The 19860-nt window shown below is 42.1% G+C and overlaps 2 protein-coding genes across 4 annotated transcripts in view; one reads left to right on the top strand and one right to left on the bottom strand.

Moving 5' to 3' along the window:
* LOC132211130 (ubiquitin-conjugating enzyme E2 R2-like) overlaps window positions 1–19860 on the top strand; it is a 920533-nt gene that overhangs the window by 572946 nt on the left and 327727 nt on the right. The window lies entirely within an intron of this gene.
* Window positions 1–19860, bottom strand: part of PIK3CG (phosphatidylinositol-4,5-bisphosphate 3-kinase catalytic subunit gamma) — a 34022-nt gene that overhangs the window by 2679 nt on the left and 11483 nt on the right. For 2 of the 3 annotated variants that reach the window (XM_059655685.1, XM_059655686.1), the window contains exons 6-10: window positions 17571–17717; window positions 15997–16087; window positions 14857–14987; window positions 13763–13874; window positions 11953–12110 (exon numbers count right to left, since the gene is read on the bottom strand). In XM_059655685.1, coding sequence (XP_059511668.1) covers window positions 11953–12110; window positions 13763–13874; window positions 14857–14987; window positions 15997–16087; window positions 17571–17717 — 639 coding nt within the window. The remainder of the gene's footprint in view (window positions 1–11952; window positions 12111–13762; window positions 13875–14856; window positions 14988–15996; window positions 16088–17570; window positions 17718–19860) is intronic. The other variant, XM_059655687.1, reaches the window with a different exon arrangement.

Here is a 19860-nt window from a genome sequence, read left to right as displayed (position 1 = left end):
TTGATGTGTTAGCTTCTCATTGTCTGACTCTCAAAATTGTTGGATGAACTTTGGGATTTAAATACATATTCTGAATACCGAGTGAAAGAGAGGGCTTTAAAAAATGCTATGGCTGCAGATAATACAGGTGCTGCAGGTGAGTTAGATCATACAGGTGAGTTAAATCCACTTATTAAGCATTTGTCAAAATTCAAAGACCTGTACACCTAAAATAGTCAGTTCTCGGTATGTAATTACACATCAATAAATTTAATTTTAAAATGTCTATATCCTTATGCCCAGAAATTTCCATGCTAGTAATTTACCTTTTAAAGAAAATGGCTAATTTTGCAGTGATTTATCTACAAGAATGTTAATTAGAACACTGCTCAAAATTGTGGAAACTTGAAAGCAATCTAAATATCCTATAATAGGGGATCAATAAAGAGGGTTTATGAAAGTACCTACAACTGCATGCTTTGTAACTACTAGGATGATACTGTAGAAGACTATTTAATAAGCATGTAAAAATGTTTGAGTTAAAAAGTAGGTAAGAAACTACATGTAGTAGAATACCATTTTGGTAACCGTACACAAAGTACTTTTTAAAAAGAATGTAAGTTTACAGGCCAAAATGTTAATAGTGATTTGTCTTTTTGCACTTAGATGATCTTTTCTGTGTCATTTGCATGTGGAAGGGTAATTGCAGCGACAATGGTGGTCATGCCTGTGTCACTCTGTGTGTGCATCACCCTATCCAAAGACAAAAACTCATGGAGCATTCTGGCACTGTTTAGGTAGGCAATATCTATAATAATAAAAGTGTAATATGCTAATTAGACCGAACAGCTGAACAACCTTCTGGATGTCCTTCTGGAAGACCTTCCAGATGAAGCCGTGGCAGCGGGGGCCGAGGCAGAGGCCGTTAGGGGCGATCAGACAGGCAGGCGAGCAGTTAGGGGTGATCAGGCAGGCAGGCGAGCAGTTAGGGGTGATCAGGCAGGCAGGCGAGCAGTTAGGAACCAGTGGTCTCAGATTGCGAGAGGGATGTCCGACTGTTGGGTTAGGCCCAATCCCACAGGAATCCCTGTGGGATCGGGCCTAAACCGGCAGTCAGACATCCCCCGAGGGGTCCCGGATTGCCAGAGGGTGTAGGCCAGGCTGAGGGACTCCGCCCCATGCACAAATTTCATGCACCAGTTCTCAAGTATATATATATATAAAATGCACAGAGATGACACATACCAAGGGTTCAATCAATGTTAGTCCTCTCTCTTCCCTAAATGGAGGGTAGATGGGCTCCATGGGAGACTCCACAGACAGAAGACAGCGGTTCCTGTCTCAGCTCAGACATCACTTGTCCCCTGGAAGTGGCCCCAGTGCATTAGGCTCTTGCATTCTTAATGATTCCACTGACAGGCAGGAAATCATCTTGCCTTGCTCATTAATAGGACCCACTGAGGTCTCTCTCCTTTTTTGCTAATTACACAGGTTAAGGGCAGACTTCACCCCAGGCAACATACTCGTTAATTTGCCAATTCGCACAATTTTCACGAAAACGTAGATGAGAATGCCTCTTGATTTTGAATTAAATTACATTCTGATTTTTAATTATTTTCTATCCTTCTATACACAGGGAGCTCCGAGCAATCCCTCCCTTCCCCCACCACACACACACACACACACACACACACACACACACACACACACACTGTCTGAGACTACGGTGTGATCAAACAGAAATTTTTTGAGGAGGAAAATTAATCTGGGGCCAAGTTATTATAATGCCAATCTATAGGTGCTTAGTAAGTATGTGTTAAGTGGCAACGCAGTGATTCGCCAATGGCCGTAGTGCAGGAAGAAGCAAAGGAACTGCCCTGCCTCTCTTGAAGGCCATCTCCCCCGGATGAGGAATTCCTTCTCGCTCTAATTTATTCAGTTAGCTCTGATTTTATATACAAGAGTCACTTCAAGGAGAAAGAAATGTCATCCCCAAATTTAAACACATGCCCATACTTGTCAGACGCAATGTCTAAATTCTGACTGGCTGTGCAGACTTAGATACTTGGTGCAGATTTACCTACGTTTTACATAAAGGTAGTGTGGAGCAGTGGTTAAAAGTACAGACTCACACCTCGCTGCCTGGATTCAAAGCTTGGCTTTATTTCTGACAAGCTTCTTGTTACAGAAGTTACTTAACCTTTCGGACGTCAGTTTGCTCATCCATGGAATAATAATAATAACAACAATACCCCTTACATATGGTTGTGGTGAGATTTAATTGCTATGTAGGTGGCTGGCTATCCTATATAATAAAAGCCTAATATGCTAAGTGTCCGACCATTCATTTGACTGTTCAACCAGTCGCTATAACATGCACTGACCACCAGGGGGCAGACGCTCTGACCTGTAGGTTAGCTTGCTGCTGGGGTCCAGCCGATTGGGACTGGGCCAGATGGGCTGGATACACCCTAGAGCCCTCCCGCAGTCCCCCCTGCCCCGGCCCCAATCGTGCACCAGTGGGGTCCCTTGGCCTGGCCTGTGGGGATCAGGCCGAAACCGGCTCTCCAACACCCCCCACGGGGTCCCAGATTGTGAGAGGGTGCAGGCCAAGCCAAGGGACTCCCAGTGCACGAATCTGTGCACCGGGCCTCTAGTTATTCATAATATGAGAAGTTGCATTATTGATCACATACTTCTCAGGGCTGAGAGGTCACCTTCCCATCTGGACCACCTGTTCGAAATGTCTCCTCAGACAGTAAAGACCTAGGAGGTGAGGTGGGTTGGGGTAGGAGACAAGCCTCACTCCAACCAGGGTTTGCACTGGCCCACTGAGGTGGGAAGGAAGATGGGAGCACAGAACACAAAGGCTACATATGCAGGTGGTTCTCTTGCTGTGAGGGGCACAGTGAGTGCTTGCTCCACCCACTCAAGCCCCAGAGGTATCATTTCTGCCCCTTGTACTCAGCCTTCCTTCTGCGAGAATGTCCTGGCCATGCTGCTCCAGCCTGAGGCCTATGGTTTGAGGGACCATGAGGATGTGGCTTGGGGAGCTCAAGGGGAAGCCCAGAACAGAAGTTACTGGCTGTAGCAACAGACTTTTCCCTTCTGCCTAAGCTGCCCGGCACTGACCTCAAACATCCTCCTTCTGTCCTTCTCAGATGCCTGTTGAAGGCTTAGTTGTTATTAAGTAAAGAAGAAGTGGTAAAGGAACAATCTGATGGCAGGGACGTGGGTAATGTACTTGTTGGCGAGTGTGAATGTGGGGAGCACTGTAGGTTTGTTAGTGTCATTCGCTGGAACACTACCCTTTAGTGGCTAAGAGACTGAGCCTACATTGTACGTCTGCTCTTAATTTCATAGTTGATTCAAATGCAACTAGTACCAAAGGAACGACTGCTTTTACAAAACTCCCACTCCCACCATTCTTGGGAACAAAGGCACTCCTTACCACTTCAGTGTCAACACTTCGGCTTGATTTGTTAACTGGCACAACGTATCGGTCCATTAAATTGAAAAGAAACGGTTTTCTATGTACAATCTACTCATTTCTTAACCACCAATGAGCTGTGGCTGCCTTGGACTGTCCACGGTCATGTGGAATAGGCCTACTTTTTCTTTAAACTCCTCCATTCTCATCTCAAAAAATAATTACTGTACATAATGCACAAAAATGAGGAAGTAATTTCAGAATCACAAAACAGAAACCCTTGGAGCAGATTCTAGGGCTGAGGTGAGAGAGAGAAGAAAAACAAATATTCATCAATGAAAAGAAATGTTCTCACCCACCGACCTTTCCTTAGATAATCATGTTGCCTCTGTCTGTAGAGCATGGAGAAAGGGGAGAAAAATAATATTTCAAAGAGAGGGGATTTTTATTTCGCTTTTATAAAAACCAATGAATTGGCTAGGCAATGTCTTCAGAAGTTATTTTGGCAAAACAGAATAGATCACTGATTAGCAGACCTAATAACACTTTGGTGAATTTGAAGTACTTATAAGAGTGCGTCTGACACTTGGTCATGCATTTATTCAGTGTGAGTTAGGATTCTTATCTTTAAGGACTTCTTAAAAATGATTCTCAGATTAGTTCTGTCTACCAGAGGAAGGGCTATACTGCCATCTTCTCAAATATTTAGCTAGAAGCTCATTGTAAAGGTAAAGGTTACAATTAAACTGTTCTATTTTAGTAAAATATTCTAAATAGACTAGACCAGTGGTCGGCAAACTGCGGCTCGCAAGCCACATGCGGCTCTTTGGCCCCTCAAGTATGGCTCTTCCACAAAATACCGACTTCTGCGCATGGACCACGAAGTTTCAATCTCACTGTACGTGCGCGCCCACACGTGCCGACCACCGGACTAGACCATCTGTGGAGGTGTGTGCTATTTATCTTCTAGCCTTGTTCCAAAAAGGATTGCAGGTGGATTATTGGGACACATAAAAGCCAAAACAACATTAGTTAAAAGTGGGTAGAAAAAGGAAAGGGACTAACAAAGGAAATGACCTGCAATGAGTTTGGGAAAGGGACTAAACCTATGTATCATAAATCCTATCCACTTCCTATGAGCAGTCAGTCTTCAAATGTATCGGCAGCCCAAAGGAAAATTGAATGTGTTACTGCATCCAGTGTTCAGAAGATTAACAAAAAAACCTGTTTGTTTAGGAGACACACAGCTTTTTTAGAAACTAAGACCTGATAGAAATTTCGCAAGAGGAACTTAAATAAAGTACACTCTGTAACGTGGTGAACAGTGTCCTCAATAATATCCTGGTGGTAGACAAAACAATTCTCTAAAAGAAACTAAACATTGAGAGAACGGTGCCGGTTGGAAGGTTATTCTCGGCAAATGTTGCAAGTAGCAGGGGTCTAACGTCTTATTTACTGACTGACATGGCATGCTGGTCAACACGTAGCCAGTCCAAGGCCATCTCTCAGTGATACGTTTATATCTTTCCAGAAAAGTGATAAAATTCAGTGAGCTTATCCAAGTCCTAACAACTCTACAGCCCCAGGCAAGTCTGCATCAGGCGAGATCTCCCACCAACATAGTTGAACTCCTACAAAAGGCTGATGCCAGACCCGTCTCTGACCACATCTTCCAATGGTGGCACAGAGAGTGAAGTACTGAGATTCTCAGACCTGGATGGCGGAGGCTGAGCTGATCGTGGGCTAGGGTACAAATCCTGAGAGAGAATCCTTTGTCAAGTCAGTATGTCATGAGCATTTTGACAGATAAACTTGTAATTTCTCTGTTGACCTGTACTAAGCCTTTATTACGGTAACTTGTGATTAATCAACTGAGCTCCAAAGAACGTTTTTGCTTTGTTCTCTACCCACCCCGATTCAGCCCATGCACTGCTTCAGACTGGACCCACATTTCCTTTCTTGACTCAAATTCCAATACATACTCCCATGTATCCTATGTTCCATCCATACTGGGCACCTGTGCTTTTATTCCTTGATACTAATACTAAATACTAACTTCACCTCCTTGCTCATGTTATGGTCATGATCCAGAGTGGGGGAAGGAACATCAGGTAGAAAGAATAACATGAGCAAGGGCATGAAGTTAGGACATGTGGTCTATTCCTAGAGTTCAACATAGGACAAAAGGAAACTGAACTCAGCCCTTAAGGCCCAATAGAAAACTTCCTTCGCTCCATAGCCCTTTTCTATCCCCCATGATTTAATTGCTCCTTCTGCAAACCACTGTTGAAACCCTTAGTACAAAGTTGTATATGTACGGGGGTGGGGGTGAGGGGTGAGAGGCCTGGGTGTGATTTTGCTCTGTGCCACTTGTGCCCAGCACAGTGTCAGGCACACTGTAGATAGTATGCAGAATGCTTCATGCACAGAGCCAAGTTCAGTGTTGGGAAAGACTCATTGCTTTAAAATCAAGATGAATTAGGGAAGGATCATATTTGAAGGGGATTAAACTATAAGCAAATTTTGGCTTGTGAAGAGCAGTACTTGAGCCTTCTTTGGCCTGCTCAGTATCTGAAATGTAGTAGGTATGTAATAAGTGTGTGTTGAATAAGTGTGCATATGGAAGAACAGAGCCTGGTGACGCTAGCAGGATGGGGTAGGAAGTGGATATAGCCCCGCCTGGCAGGTTACAGTATAGTTATAGGTATAGATAAGTGAGGGGATATCACACAAGGAAGGGGAGTCGGAGAACAGGAATGGGAATTATGGTGAGTGTCCCTAGTGGTCCCTGTGGCTGGGCTTAGGGAGAGGACTTGAGTCCCTAGCAAGATAGATGGCAGGAGAAAACAGGGCCCTACTGCTGGAAGCAGGTTAACAAGCAGGGCCCTTGTGAAGAAACGGAGGCAGAAGGAGTTAAAACAGCCCGGGGTCTGAGAGGAGAGCTAGATGAGAGCAGAGATGGACTTTGAACAAAGGTTCTTAAAAACATAAGTCTGGGCTGGGCCTGTAGGTTTAGGGGCCTGGGTATGCCCTGGCATGGGGGCAACATGCCAGGAGTGGAAACCCAGCAAGGCCTGATAAAACTGGCATCCTAGATCAACGTAACACACCCAGTAAATGGGCTCCAGACTTCACTCCTACATACGCTCCTTAAGAGTGACATCTAGGGGCAAGCACTTTTCCGGTGCCCTCCTCACACTGCCTGCGGGGCACAGACGTGCACAAGAGGATGCTCCCCTGACCTCTCCAGCTTTAGCTGACATGCACTTGCTTAGCGTTTGTTTCTACAAGACCAAGTTGTTTATGCTCCGTGCACACCATCCTACATTGAAGTATACACCACAGGTCTTATTCTCTTGGCATGGACTATTGCTCTGATTGGGGGAAAATATGTAATGTCTATGTAAGAAAATCTTCACAAAAATGTGAATGGGCATCATATGACCCATATTTGCATTATTATTTTTTAAATATTTTAAAATATTTTTTATTGATTTTAGAAAGAAAGGGAGATGGAGAGAGAGAAACATCAATAATGAGAAAGCATCATTGATCGGTTGCCTCCTGTATGCCTCCTATTGGTGGATCGAGCCTGCAACCCAGGCATGTGCCCTGACTGGAATTGCACCATGATCTCCTGGCTCATAGGTCTATGCTCAACCACTGAGCCACACCGGCCGGGTCATATTTGTATTATTTGATAAAATACTAGATTTAATAATTAGGTTTACTTCTGATGCACAGATATTTAGCCTGCACCTTGAAGGCTTAGTGACGTCCCTGTGACGGTAGTTTGTCCACCTGTGCCTGAGTTACCGCTTCATCAATTGATGGAATACAGTGCATTATGGGGAAGGAAGAAAACCTAGAGGCTCGCTAGTCTCATCCGTCTCCGACCAATGCAGGAATTGCCCTCCACCGTTCATTTCTTCACTCCCCAAGTCCCCTCCCGAGTGCTTATATGTCTCAGGCCCCATGGGAGGGGTGCAGGCAAGATTGGTCCCCGTTGCACAGAACCTACTCTGGGAAGGGCGAGGGTAAGGGCAGGCTAGTACAAATCATTATATGCTGTGATGGATGCTACGAAGGCAACAGGCAGGGGGCTGTGGCAAAGAGCAACACGAGGGACCTAATTTAGAAGACTGCTCTGACAAACAGCATTTAAGCTGGGCCCTCAAGAGCAGTGAGGGCCCTCCAGGGAGGAGGCCCGCCCCCTTCGGTGGAACAGCTGGATGGGGAAGATGAGCAGGAAGGCCACTGCGACCCGAGTGAATGCAGGGAGGGTGCCATGGCACAGGGCCCTGTAGGGCAAGCTTAGATAGGTAGATGTTATTCCAAGTGAGATGAGAAGTCACGGAGCAGTTTAAAGTAAAGGGAGTAACATGGTATCTATTTCTTAACTTCAGTTTTTAGCCAATTTTTGGTTAATTTGCAACCTTCTAAAACACCAGATATTTAATACAATGAAAGAAAAACACTAAAATGTTGCCAATGTTTTTTTTAGAAAGTGGAATCCTGTTTTTTTATTTTTATATCCTCCTGATATTTTCAATATTTTGCTAGGTTTTGATTTTTTTTAAAGAAGCAGTTACTACGTTTAAAATAAGACAAAACCCACATTCATATATAAGAATAAGTGGGAAGCTAAATTTTATTTGCCAATGATATAAATGTATTTGTATGGAATGTGTGTTCTATGACTGTTCAATGAAATTGAAAGCAAAATGGTTCTAAAATAAATTACCAGTGGGCAAAACACTGTTTCCTTTTCTTTATTTCTTTCTTTTCTAAATCTCTTTAGTAAGGGAGATATTTTTCTAAGGAGAATTTATGTTTCAAATTGTCATCGTTGAAATATATCTGTTTAGCACCCTGTGTGTAGGCTGCAGCTCCCAAGGCTAACAGACATTCTTGGTTTTGTGTCTTCTTGTCCGTCTACGATAGTTTGTTCCCGAATGCTCCACTATTCCAGAAATAAATTATGAATGTGGTGCTTGGCCAAGCAGGCTCCCTTGGAAGGGAGAGGTGCAATAAAGGAGCACCGTCCCCTGTCAGCCATTCTGACCTCCCCCCGCTGGCCACTTGCTGGGTATATTTTTAAGACTTTGTGGAGAAGGTTCCCCTTTGTCCTGAACAAAGAGTGGGCCAACTTTCCCCCAACCCTTTCTAACAGGTTATTCTGATGTGCTGCGTGCATTAATCCACCTTGTCAGCTCAAAATTAGTGATTCACTGGAAAGGAGGACACCTTTAATTCAAATGTAAATATATACAACATTTCCCAGCTTCCCTAAAAATGGCAGCTTTATGACACAAGATCCTGAGGTGCTATTCAGAGAGTTTAGAGATGTGCTTCCTGAGCTTGAAGGACTTCATCTCAGGAAGGGAACACAAAACGAAGACACAGAAAACCCTCTGAGAGGCTTAGCGGTATGTGAAGAAAAATTGCCAAAGGGTCTGAGTTAGTCAAAGATGAAAAAAACTTGCTGTTCATCTTTGTCAGGCTGGAAGCTTTAGAAATTGTGCATATGGATAACTGCACACGTACATGTATGTGTGTGGCTTTTTTCCTATTGTGAGTGAGGAGGGTGGGCACCAGTGCGGAGAGGGGGCGCAGGCAAGGGGGCAGGCAGAGCTGGGACCCTCGTTTGCTCTTTAACCAGAACAAGGCTACTTTCCCATGTTTTACATACGTCATGTCAGAAAGGGCTTCCTCACTTGAAAGTGTTCAAAGCGTGCAGACCCGCTGTGATGCGTCTGACTTTCTTCTATAGTGGCAGCGCTGGGCTAAGCACTCTGCACATTTCATTTAAATAATCCCTAAAAAAATAACATGAAGTAGGTCCTAGTATTCCCACTTCACAGACGAGAAAACAGAGGACAGAGGCTCTGAAAGGATAAATAATCTGTATCACACACACACAGCTACTGAGCAGCGGGGCCAGGATTCACATTCAAGTCTGTCTGCTCCAAAGCCCATCCTTCCAACCACAAGGCCACGCTGGATCTGTGCTGAAGGCTCAACGAGCATGCAGTCACCGGCCCTTAAGCAGCATGCCAATACCCAAAGCACAGATCTCGCGCTGAAGTACAACGAAATGTATGAAAGTGTGCTTTCAGTGGGCACACTGCCAGGATGTCACTTTACCTAAAGAGGCTCCGCAATGACTTCCTGGTTTGGGTGGAAGCTGCCTAGAGGGGGCGGCAACCTTCCCTTGGCCTCGCCACGCCCCAAATCTTTTCACTAAGTAATGTTTTAAATTACAGTGGTTCTCAACCTTCCTAATGCCGCGACCCTTTAATAGAGTTCCTCATGTTGTGGTGACCCCCAACCGTAAGATGATTTTCTTGCTACTTCATAACTGTAATTTTGCTGTTATGAATCGTAATGTAAATATCTGATATGCAGGATGTATTTTCGAACGATGCGACCCACAGGTTGAGAACCGCTGTTTTAGAACGTAAGACAACAATAAAGAGGACTAACGGGGAAGTTTTCCCGGGATTTGAGGGTTGACATGGGCACTTTGGGGTCTACAGGGTGTTGTCAGCAACAGGGCAGATGGACAATCCCTGGGGGAAACCACTAGCAAAAAGGAAGCGAACAGATACACAGAAGCAAGGAGAGGCAGCTAGTGAGGTCAAATCCCTCCTGTCTGCTTCTCTAAATGGCACTACTGCTGCCTCCTTTGTTCAAAGCTCCTCATAGGAGCCACCTCCAGGAGAGGAGAGTCGAGTGTGTTTCCCTCCTTTAAATGGTAACATTCTTTCAGGTGTTCTATTCTCTTCTTCCTTTCTTTTCTTTTTCTTATTCTTTTTCTTTTGTGGAACCATTTTTTCTCTTCTAAGAAGTTGTCAAAACATATGATTTTTTAACTTTAAAGAAAAGCAGGACTGCAACGTGTCAAATCCCTGGAAATGGTCTGAACCCAGTGGAGTTTACACAGGAAAACACAGGAAAAACCCTAAGGCCATCTGGCCACAGAGATCTCAGTTTCTCTGACAACACTCCTGCAGCGGTGGGAGGGCAAGTCCTGCGATCACTGAAGTGAAAATCAGGCAGGAGAACAAACAAGAACAGGCAGGTTTCAAAACAACATATTCTGGTTCCTGTTCTACTGAGTTTCAGACCCATGTCATCTCCCAGGGATAACATGGGACTGAGAAGGGACTCAGGAAAAAGACTTGTTCCTAAATGCTGGCTACAAATCAAGACACATTTAAGGGGCACTAAGGGAGGGGGCTAAGGCAAACGTACATATGAAGCGATCACTCATTGCCTCTCTTGTTCTGTTTTGTGTTTGCATGGCTATGACATTGGCGTATTACAGCAGTGACTACAATTTCTCGGAGTTATGCGCATTCACAGTTATTCAATTTGCAAGCATGAAAATTGTACTCCTCGGGTACTGAACATATTTGATAGTCAGAAGTGGATGTAGCCCAGAAAGGAAGGAAGGAATGGGAAAGAGGCTGGAATGTGAACACTCCCAGGGAGCTGGGAGCTTGTTTGCAGGTCAGCAGAACAAGCCAGTGCTCTTTGCAGGACCTGTAGTCAAGCTGACGGGATTTCAAATGAGAGAAGGGACCGTCTTCTACAAAAATGAGAAAAGCACACGGTGGTGCAACAAGAATTCCTGTGTTAATTTGCTAAATATTCACCTGTAGCAAAAATCAGGAGAAGTCTCCAATTGCCCTGGCTGGGTAGCTCGGTTGGTTAGAGCGTCATCCCAATACTCCAAGGTTGTGGGTTCAATCCTCGGCCAGGGCACATACAAGAATCAACCAATGGCCCTGGCTGGTGTAGCTCAATTGGTTGAGCATTGCCCCATGCACTGGAAGGTCGCCAGTTTGATTCCTGGTTGGGGCACATGCTCAAGTTTTGGGTTCTGTCTCCAGTCAGGGTGTGTATGAGAGGCAATGGATTGATGTCTGTCTCTCTCTCTCTCTCTCTCTCTCTCTCTCTCTCTCTCTCTCTCTCCCTTCATCTCTCTAGTCAATAAAAACATATTTTTTCCTTTTTTATTTAATAAAAATATTTTTAAGAGAATCAATCAATGAATGCAAGAATGATGCATAAATAAGTGGAACAACAAATCGGTGTTTCTCTTTTCCTCTTTCTTCCTAAAAATCAATAAATTAAAAAAAAAGAGAAGTCTGCAATCATTTGAGAATCCTAAAAAATCTATGTAAAATTTGGACCTTCTAGGTCTAGGCAATACCTTGGAGAGATAAACACTCCAAAGCCAAACCGGCTTGCTCTGCCTTAGGGCCCCTCTGCAGTGCAGTGTCCTGCGGATGCTCTCGAGCTGCCAGCCCGGGGGGCGCGGAACACGTTTACTTGCTGTCTGGTTTTAGGTAGCAGCGTTACTGAGAAGCGTCATTTTGCACTTGGGGAAGGAATGGAGAAGGCGGGGGTCATGCCAGAGGGGGTGGGCAGAGGTGAGAGGAGCCCCAAAGTGGAGGGAAAGGCGCGGGGAGCTGTGCGCTGCGGGCACCGCCTGCTTGGTGTTCACAGTAGGCGGTCATCATGAGGCCACTTACCTGAAATTTCTGGAAGTGTAGGCTTGTCTTCTTTCCAGAAGTTCCCATCACAAACAGGAAGTCTGGGGTTAGCACAAATGGCACTCTCTCCTTATTAATGCCCAGGAAGCTTTTGTAATTCCCAAGAATATGCCCAAAGTCAATATGAAATAGATTTCCTTAAAGGAAGAAAATGTCTGACATCATTACGCTGGCATAAGTGCTTGTAACAATACTCCGGTTTGTTTACTTCTCAAAACATGTTTTTAGGCTGCCTGACAATGAACGATCTTGGGTGACAGAGCTATTTTTACACTGTTTTATCAGCCGGTGGTAGTTTTCGTTTCAGCAGGTGTGTGTAGTAATAGCCACAAAGCGCTCTTTGAACCAAGTATGTTTTCTTTACCCTTCCTGTGTTCTTTAAATGAGTCAAATGTTATTTAAAAATTCTCGTCTCAGAATTATTCTTAGAAATAGAAATCAAAACTCTGGCTAATATGTCTTCATTATGCCCCAGACTCTCCAATACCCTTTGTGTAACTCCAGATAGAGTGATGTTTCAGTCTGCTTGGGGGAGGGGCCATTTACCTTTTACTTTTGAGTAGCATGATAGAAATAAATCATTTGAATTTCCTTTGGGTCAAATTCTACCATTTTTACCATCACCACCACAACTACCATCATCTCTTCTCATTTGTATAGCTCTTTTTCACATGTATGGACAATACATTATTGATTCTCATAGAGAGAAAAGTGGTTTACCCAAATATGGTACTTTTCCCAGACTCTTAAGTTGGTCCAAATTTCCTTTTTAAAAAAATCTTTATTGTTGAAAGTATTACATGTCCCCCCTTTTCTTCCATTAACCCCTTCTAATCCACCCAAGCCCTCTGCCCCAGGCCTTCACCACCCTATATTTTGTGTCCATGGGTTATGCATATACGCATACAAGTTCTTTGATTAATCTCTTCTCACCTACCCACCCATTCACCTCTGCCTTCCCGCTGAGATTCGACATTCTGTTCCATGCTTCTATGTCTCTGATCTATTTTGTTTATCAGTTTATTTTATTCATTGGATTCCACATATTCGTGAGATCATGTGATACTTGTCTTTCTCTGACTGGCTTAGTTTGCTTAGCATAATACTCTCCAGGTTCCTCCATGCTGTTTCAAAGGGTAAGGGAGCCTTCTTTTTTACTGCTGACTAGTATTCCATGGTGTAAATGTACCACAGCTTTTTTATCGGTCCAAATTTCTTAGGCAAAAATTTCTTGGCATGGTAGCCAATACTGACCACTGTCAGGGTGGACAGTGAACTAGTGAGCAGGGGTAGGTTAGGAAGACAGCATTTTAGATGTAAAGGTCTATATCTGTGAGTTCTTTTTGTTTGCTTTTCTATAACATTTGACACTGTTGATCGTGCCCACCTTCACTAGCTTCTGGGATATGATCTTATCCTAGCTACTCTCTGACTTATGTTTCTTGGGTCTCATTTCCTATACCCTCCTCCATTCCTCATGCCTGGGTGATCTAGGGCGATCACAGTATCCGTGTCCCTGTATAATAATGACTTCTAGATATGTGCTCCAACCTTGAATCCTATTTAAAAAATTACTCTGTGCTGGGGAGGAGGAGTTAGTGCTCAGTGGTTAGAGTTTCAGTTGGGGAACATGAATAAGTTCTGGAAATGAATGGTGGTGATGGCTGCACAACAATGTGAATGTACGCAATGCCACTAAACTGTGCATTTATAACTGGTTAAAGTGGTACATTTTATGTTATGTGTATTTTACCACATTTAAAAAAAAAGTTGCAATAAATAAACTCACCTGTCTCTGTAATCATAATGTTGTCGTTGTGCCGGTCGCCTATTCCAAGAACAAAGGTTGCCACACAGTAGCCAGCACAGGAATAAACAAATCTCTCCACTGCTGCCTGAAACTAATGCACATGCACCTGAATATTAGTTGTGTTCTAACTACAGAGACAGCATGAATCTATCACAAGTGACTTTCAAAAAGACCTCATTCTGGGAACCATTTCAGAGAGCAAATTAGTTGTGTGGGGTTCCATTAACATTCTATCTGCTAAGTGCCAACTTTCTCATTTGCTCTACTTACATTTTAGGCAAAGATTCAATGATCCACAATAGCAGGAGGAGAAACCAAGAGGCAAAGGGCAACATCAATTTAATCAAAGGGCTCACTGTCCCTCCAGGTGTCACTTGCCAACAACTATACAGAACTCAGGATCATTTCTTCGTCATTGGTGAACATGTGTTTTGCTTGTGACCACTTTAAAGGTGATGGGGTCACAGTCCACATGTATAACAGACTAATAAGTGCTACGAATTACATTGCCTCCCCAAAAGCCTGCGAACCATGTAAATGAGAAGTACTAATAAATCCTGTGCAGAACTTTAAACGACAGCCCACGGCTTGGGAAGGATTCAGCACATGTTCTTCATGGGAATGTGAAACTGACATTTTCAGCATCCATAATTTATCGTTTAGATCAGACTGACGTGGTAAATTAGAAAGCACTTTACAGGGTACGCACTGTTTCCCAGGTAGGAAGAAGTTTATGCGCGCTAACTAAATTTTTCTGCTGAACAACAAAAATAGACTGTCATAGAAAGTGCTACTGAATTATTTCACAGAACCAAACTTGATGCAAAGCGTGCCTGATAATCAAAGGAGAAGCAAATGCTCACGGAGTTCTGAACAGAGCTCCTCTGTCTTACACAGCGATGCTAGGTCACCACAAGAAGGTGCCTACAACCCTCATGACCTCATGAATAAAGGGTTTCACGACATACATCAGGAGGCACGGCATTGGTAGATCCTTTGGAAATGTGAAATCGATATTGCCATGTAAATGACAACTTCAAGGGCCTTTGGAGTGGGGAGAAGCAGGGGCTCACCTTTTCTTCAATAGGGCACTTTTCTTTAAGCCAGTGATTCAGGACTTCATCTTTAAACGCTCCTGTGTTGCCCACGGTGCTTTGCTGAATTTTGGCAATGGTTGTGGCATCTTTCACAATCTGGATCATTCCTGCAAGAGGAGGCACACAGTTTGATAGAGGCTGGGGCCTAGGGCCTGACCCAGAGGAAAAATGGCTATGTCTTTGTTGAGTGGAGGGCAGAGAGCTACTTTCCAGATTCAAGCGGTTGGTTTTCTTCAGAGTAAGAGAAACAAAAGGAGTAGAATGTGGAAGCTGTGTGGGACTTGCTTAATATTACTGAGTGGGAAGAGGAAAGGGTTGGTTTTGAAAGGTCCTAAGTAAAAGCATTTATGGGCTGAGTATATCCCTCCTTCCTTGGCAACCTGTGCCTTTTCCTTTATTTTAAGTTATAGGCCAAATGAAATGGTTTTGTACAGTTCTCAAGTCAGAATATTGAATAAAAATGTTTGATTGGCTGGCTGGCGTGGCTCAGTGGTTGAGCGTTGACCTATGAACCGGGAGGTCATGGTTCGATTCTAGGTCAGGGCACATGCCTGGGTTTCAGGACCGATCCCCAGTGTGGGGCATGCAGGAGGCAGCCGATCAATGATTCTCTCATCATTGATGCTTCTATCCCTCTTTCCCTCTCCCTTCCTCTAGGAAATCAATAAAAATATGTATTAGAAATGTTTGATTGAAATAAAATGTTAAATATTCATAAAAGTGCCTAAAAGTTGAGTATGTAATAGCTTTAATTATGTGAATTCTGGGATATTAAAATCAGTGACAGAATTTCTATTTTTAAATGTTACTTGTGAGGGAGAAGTTTAACGTGCAATGAAACAGTTAAAATTTAGAGGTGGAAAAGTAAAGAGGGAAGAGCAGGTTCTAACCAAAATAATTTCCATGTATAGTAACAAGGATTTGAATCATGCATTCATTTATCTTCAACATATCCATATTAAATTGGGAGTCACATTCACCAGCCTTGGAACACTTTCTTCCTTTTTATATGGATGTAGATTGTAATTTGTCAGTCAGCAAATGCCTACACTGAAGGAATTGCGATCCTTTAAAAGTAGCTGAGTGATACATCCACCTCCTGAGGTAAGCACATACCTATTTTGTCACCAGTTGAAATGCAACCATATGGCAGGAGGCACAGATCCAAAGATTCAATCTCCCAGATGGATTCCATGATTCGTAGAATCTGGGTATCAAAACACAAAAAGGTTTCCATTATAAATGTATATATTTCTTCTTCTGAAAAAAATATTATCTGGTAACACAAAATATGAAATAAAACATTTTTTATTTATTTATCAACCTGGTACTCTGAAGTTTCCATTCGTTGGGAGCCTATAAATTTTGGTCCCTGAGATTTACCTTGGGGAAGAAGATAAATGGATTTCTTTTGAGATAGATTTTGGCCCCAATTCATCTATTCCACTCCAGGTATGTATATTTTACCACAATAAAAAAATTCCACTCTACACATAAGGCACTCTTGGGCTACAACCAAGACAATAATAGCAACAATCACAATGATAGCTAGCATTTACTGAGTGCTGTTGTATGTGATCTCTTGCATTTATCCTATAGTGTGGATGTAATTATTATTCACATTCTGCAGGTGAAGAGACTAAAGCTTAGAGAACTGAAATAACTTGTCCTTATCTGCCAAGCAAAGTGCCTTAACAACGAGACAAAGTACATAAGGTTCAAGTGCAAACTTTGCCTCAAAATGAGAGGAAAATGAGTGATGCTTTGTGGTTTTCAGTTACAGCTTCAAATAATTCAAAAGAGGTTACAGATTTGTTGGAAATTAAATGAACTTTCAAAAGGTTTTGAACTTTCAAAAGAACTTTCTTTTTCTTTTTAATAAAAAATTATTTCCAGGAAAAATACATTCTTGAAAAGAGAGCAAAGGGTATTATTGTTTCCATATTAGAAATCAGCAAAAACAGAAACAGAGAGGGAATTGAAAACATGTCCTTGTTTTTAAATAGTCTACATTTATAGGACTGTGGTTTGCCTATTTTAAGTAAATCATATTACATATTAGAAATTACGTTACCTCTAAAATGTTGAACAACTAGAATATAGAGTATCACTGAAGTTTATCCAGAAATGTTAGAACATAGAAAAATGATTAACATTGGATACCTGCATCATTCATCTACTGTAGCAATCTGTTCACTGTTGTTATTTAACTGCATGATTTCTTCAATCACCTACCTGTTCATCTTCTTTCCCATTCCTATTAAATCAGTCACTTGAGTTTGTATTATGTGGATGTGTATCAAAGGTTATGTATCTAAGAAAAGCACCTGTGTGTACCGTAGGTAGCCATGTCTATGAATATGAATAAAAGTGAATGCTTGGAGGTAAATACATCCATGTTCTATGTTACCATTCTAGAAATGGGGTATATAGGTGAGGGAAGTATATCTGACTGTTTGAACATGTTGGATATGCATCCTCTCAGGAATGACAGAACTATGATGCTCACTAGATTGCATATCGAATGGTTCACAGCTGTACTCCCTCCAGGGAAACTATTATGTAATCACTGTTCATCATACAAGATAGGAGAATGGGAATAGACTCAGTAGAAGGCATTCTTTTTAGATCTAATATACTAGAAATGCTTTTTCAGATAATTGAAAAAAAAATCCTTCACAGTAGCATACCTGTAAAATAAGCATGTCTTGGCGCAAATCATCGCCATGTTTAAAGATAATCCCAATTGTCTCATTTGATAGAGCTGTAGGGTCGGCACATTTAAACTCAAGCCACAGGGGTTTCTTCTTAGAGGCCATCACTTTACACTTTTCAACCTGGAAAGAAACAGTCAGATGTTTTTATACATAATGAATACACATTGTAGAGACACACATCCTCTTGTGAAGTATCAATATAAATAACCAGGACAAACTCCTAGTTGGAAAATGATTTTCAAAGATTTAGGTAAAAAATACAGAAAGTGTCCTCAGCAAGTCTGAAAATGCTAGTGAGGGTAATTTACAACACTTAAATCAGTGGTTCCCAAAGTGTGTTCCAAGGAACCCTAAGGGTCTGTGAAGATGCCTAACAGCTGTTGCCATCCTCTGCACACCCCATTCCCATAGGATTCTGGTACAGAGCAACTTTGTTTATATATTTGGGCTCCCTCTAAGATTTAAGTTGAAAAAAAAAAGAATTCTACTGCTACCACAATGTCTAAAAACTATTATTGCAGCCCTAACCGATTTGGCTCAGTGGATAGAGCGTCGGCCTGCGGACTCAAGGGTCCCAGGTTTGATTCCGGTCAAGGGCATGTACCTTGGTTGTGGGCACATACTCAATAGGGAGTGTGCAGGAGGCAGCTGATTGATGTTTCTCTCTCATCAATGTTTCTAACTCTCTATCCCTCTCCCTTCCTTTCTGTAAAAAATCAGTAAAATACATAAAAAAATAAAAACTCAAAACTATTATTGCAGAACCAGATGCAATAGGCCAAATATAATAAGATAAAATTTAACTTCAGTAAACAGAAATCTAGCACTCAGGTACAACACCTCCTCCCTCCGAAAACAACTCTACACATCTAAATAATCTCAAGGAACTTTGCGGGAAATGTGGCTTAGCAGTAGCAGACACTCACTTCAAAATAAAAAATATCTTAGGAGTTCTGGCCAAAAGTGGTTTCACCATGCATCAAAAATGGGATGTGGTCTTTTTTTTTTTTTTTTCAAAAAGCAAACACAATCCAAAACTCTATTAATATGTTATTATTCCTAACAATCTCTACTGAATAAGGACAGAGGAAAGTGTGTCTTTTTACTACAGGGCCAGTTTACTGCTAATTGGATATAAAGTAAACATGAAGGGAGGAGCATCCCCTTCTTTCCAGGGGAAATATATTTCAAAAATAAAGGTGGAATAAAGAGTTTTACAGACAAACAAAATATGAAAGAATTTCTTGCCAAAAGACTTGCACTATAAAAAAATATTAAAGGCTGAAGGAAAATGATGCCAGATGGAAACATGGACCTATACAAAGTAATGAAGAGCACCAATAATGGAAAATGTGTGGGTAAATATTATAAAATGTTCAATCTATTAAATCTGTTAAATCTATTTTTAACTGTTTAAAGCGAAATAATAACAATGTATTGGGTTTATAATATATGCAGAAATTAAAAGCATAATGATGGGAGGAGGTTAATGGAAATATATTATTGTAAGATTCTTCTTAAGCATATATGAAGTGGTTTATTATTTGAATTAATCAAGAGCATGTGATTTTGATGTAAGGACAGATATTTAGATCAATGGAACAGAATAGAGAATGTAGATATAGATCCACATAGTCAGATGATATTTGACAAAAATACTACCAACATTTTTTTTTTTTTAAGGTTTAAAGAGTGTTTTTGAGCCAAGGGCTGAGGACCTGGCCCAAAAGCAAAATCTCAGAGGACCGAGAAAATGCTCTCGGAATAGCAGTGTTGCAGTCCTGTTTATACATTTAGAATTAAAGGAGAAAACGTGAAATCCATTGGTGGTGGGTTAAGGAGGCAGGAGAAAGCAAGGCAGGGACATCTCTAGGACGGGATAAAAAGGAAAATGGAGAGAGGCATACTTTTACATTAGTGAGTACAGGATAGTCAACACTGAACAATCACAGTGAACAGAGATGGTATGTGGGGAACAAGATAACAACAAACTTCCTGGTAGTTGTGCTATGTCCAGTGAGTATGTTTCTGAGGGGTCTGGCGAAGAAAATGACTCTGACATTTTAAAGGTATGTTGGCCTAGATGCACAAGAACAATGGACAGGTCTTGCTGAAGGTAAAGATTAGCTTTTCACTAAGGAAGTTATAACTCCCTGCCATGACCTGCCCGGGTAGGAATTAATGATCCGTGTGGTTACTTTCAGTCATTGAGCTTGCCACGTTTGCTGCACAGCCCCCTTTTATTCACATACCATTGAAGAGA

Source organism: Myotis daubentonii, chromosome 10 (assembly GCF_963259705.1).
Source record: "Myotis daubentonii chromosome 10, mMyoDau2.1, whole genome shotgun sequence".
Taxonomy (NCBI): Eukaryota; Metazoa; Chordata; class Mammalia; order Chiroptera; family Vespertilionidae; genus Myotis; species Myotis daubentonii.
This window is presented reverse-complemented; position numbering and strand designations above follow the sequence as displayed.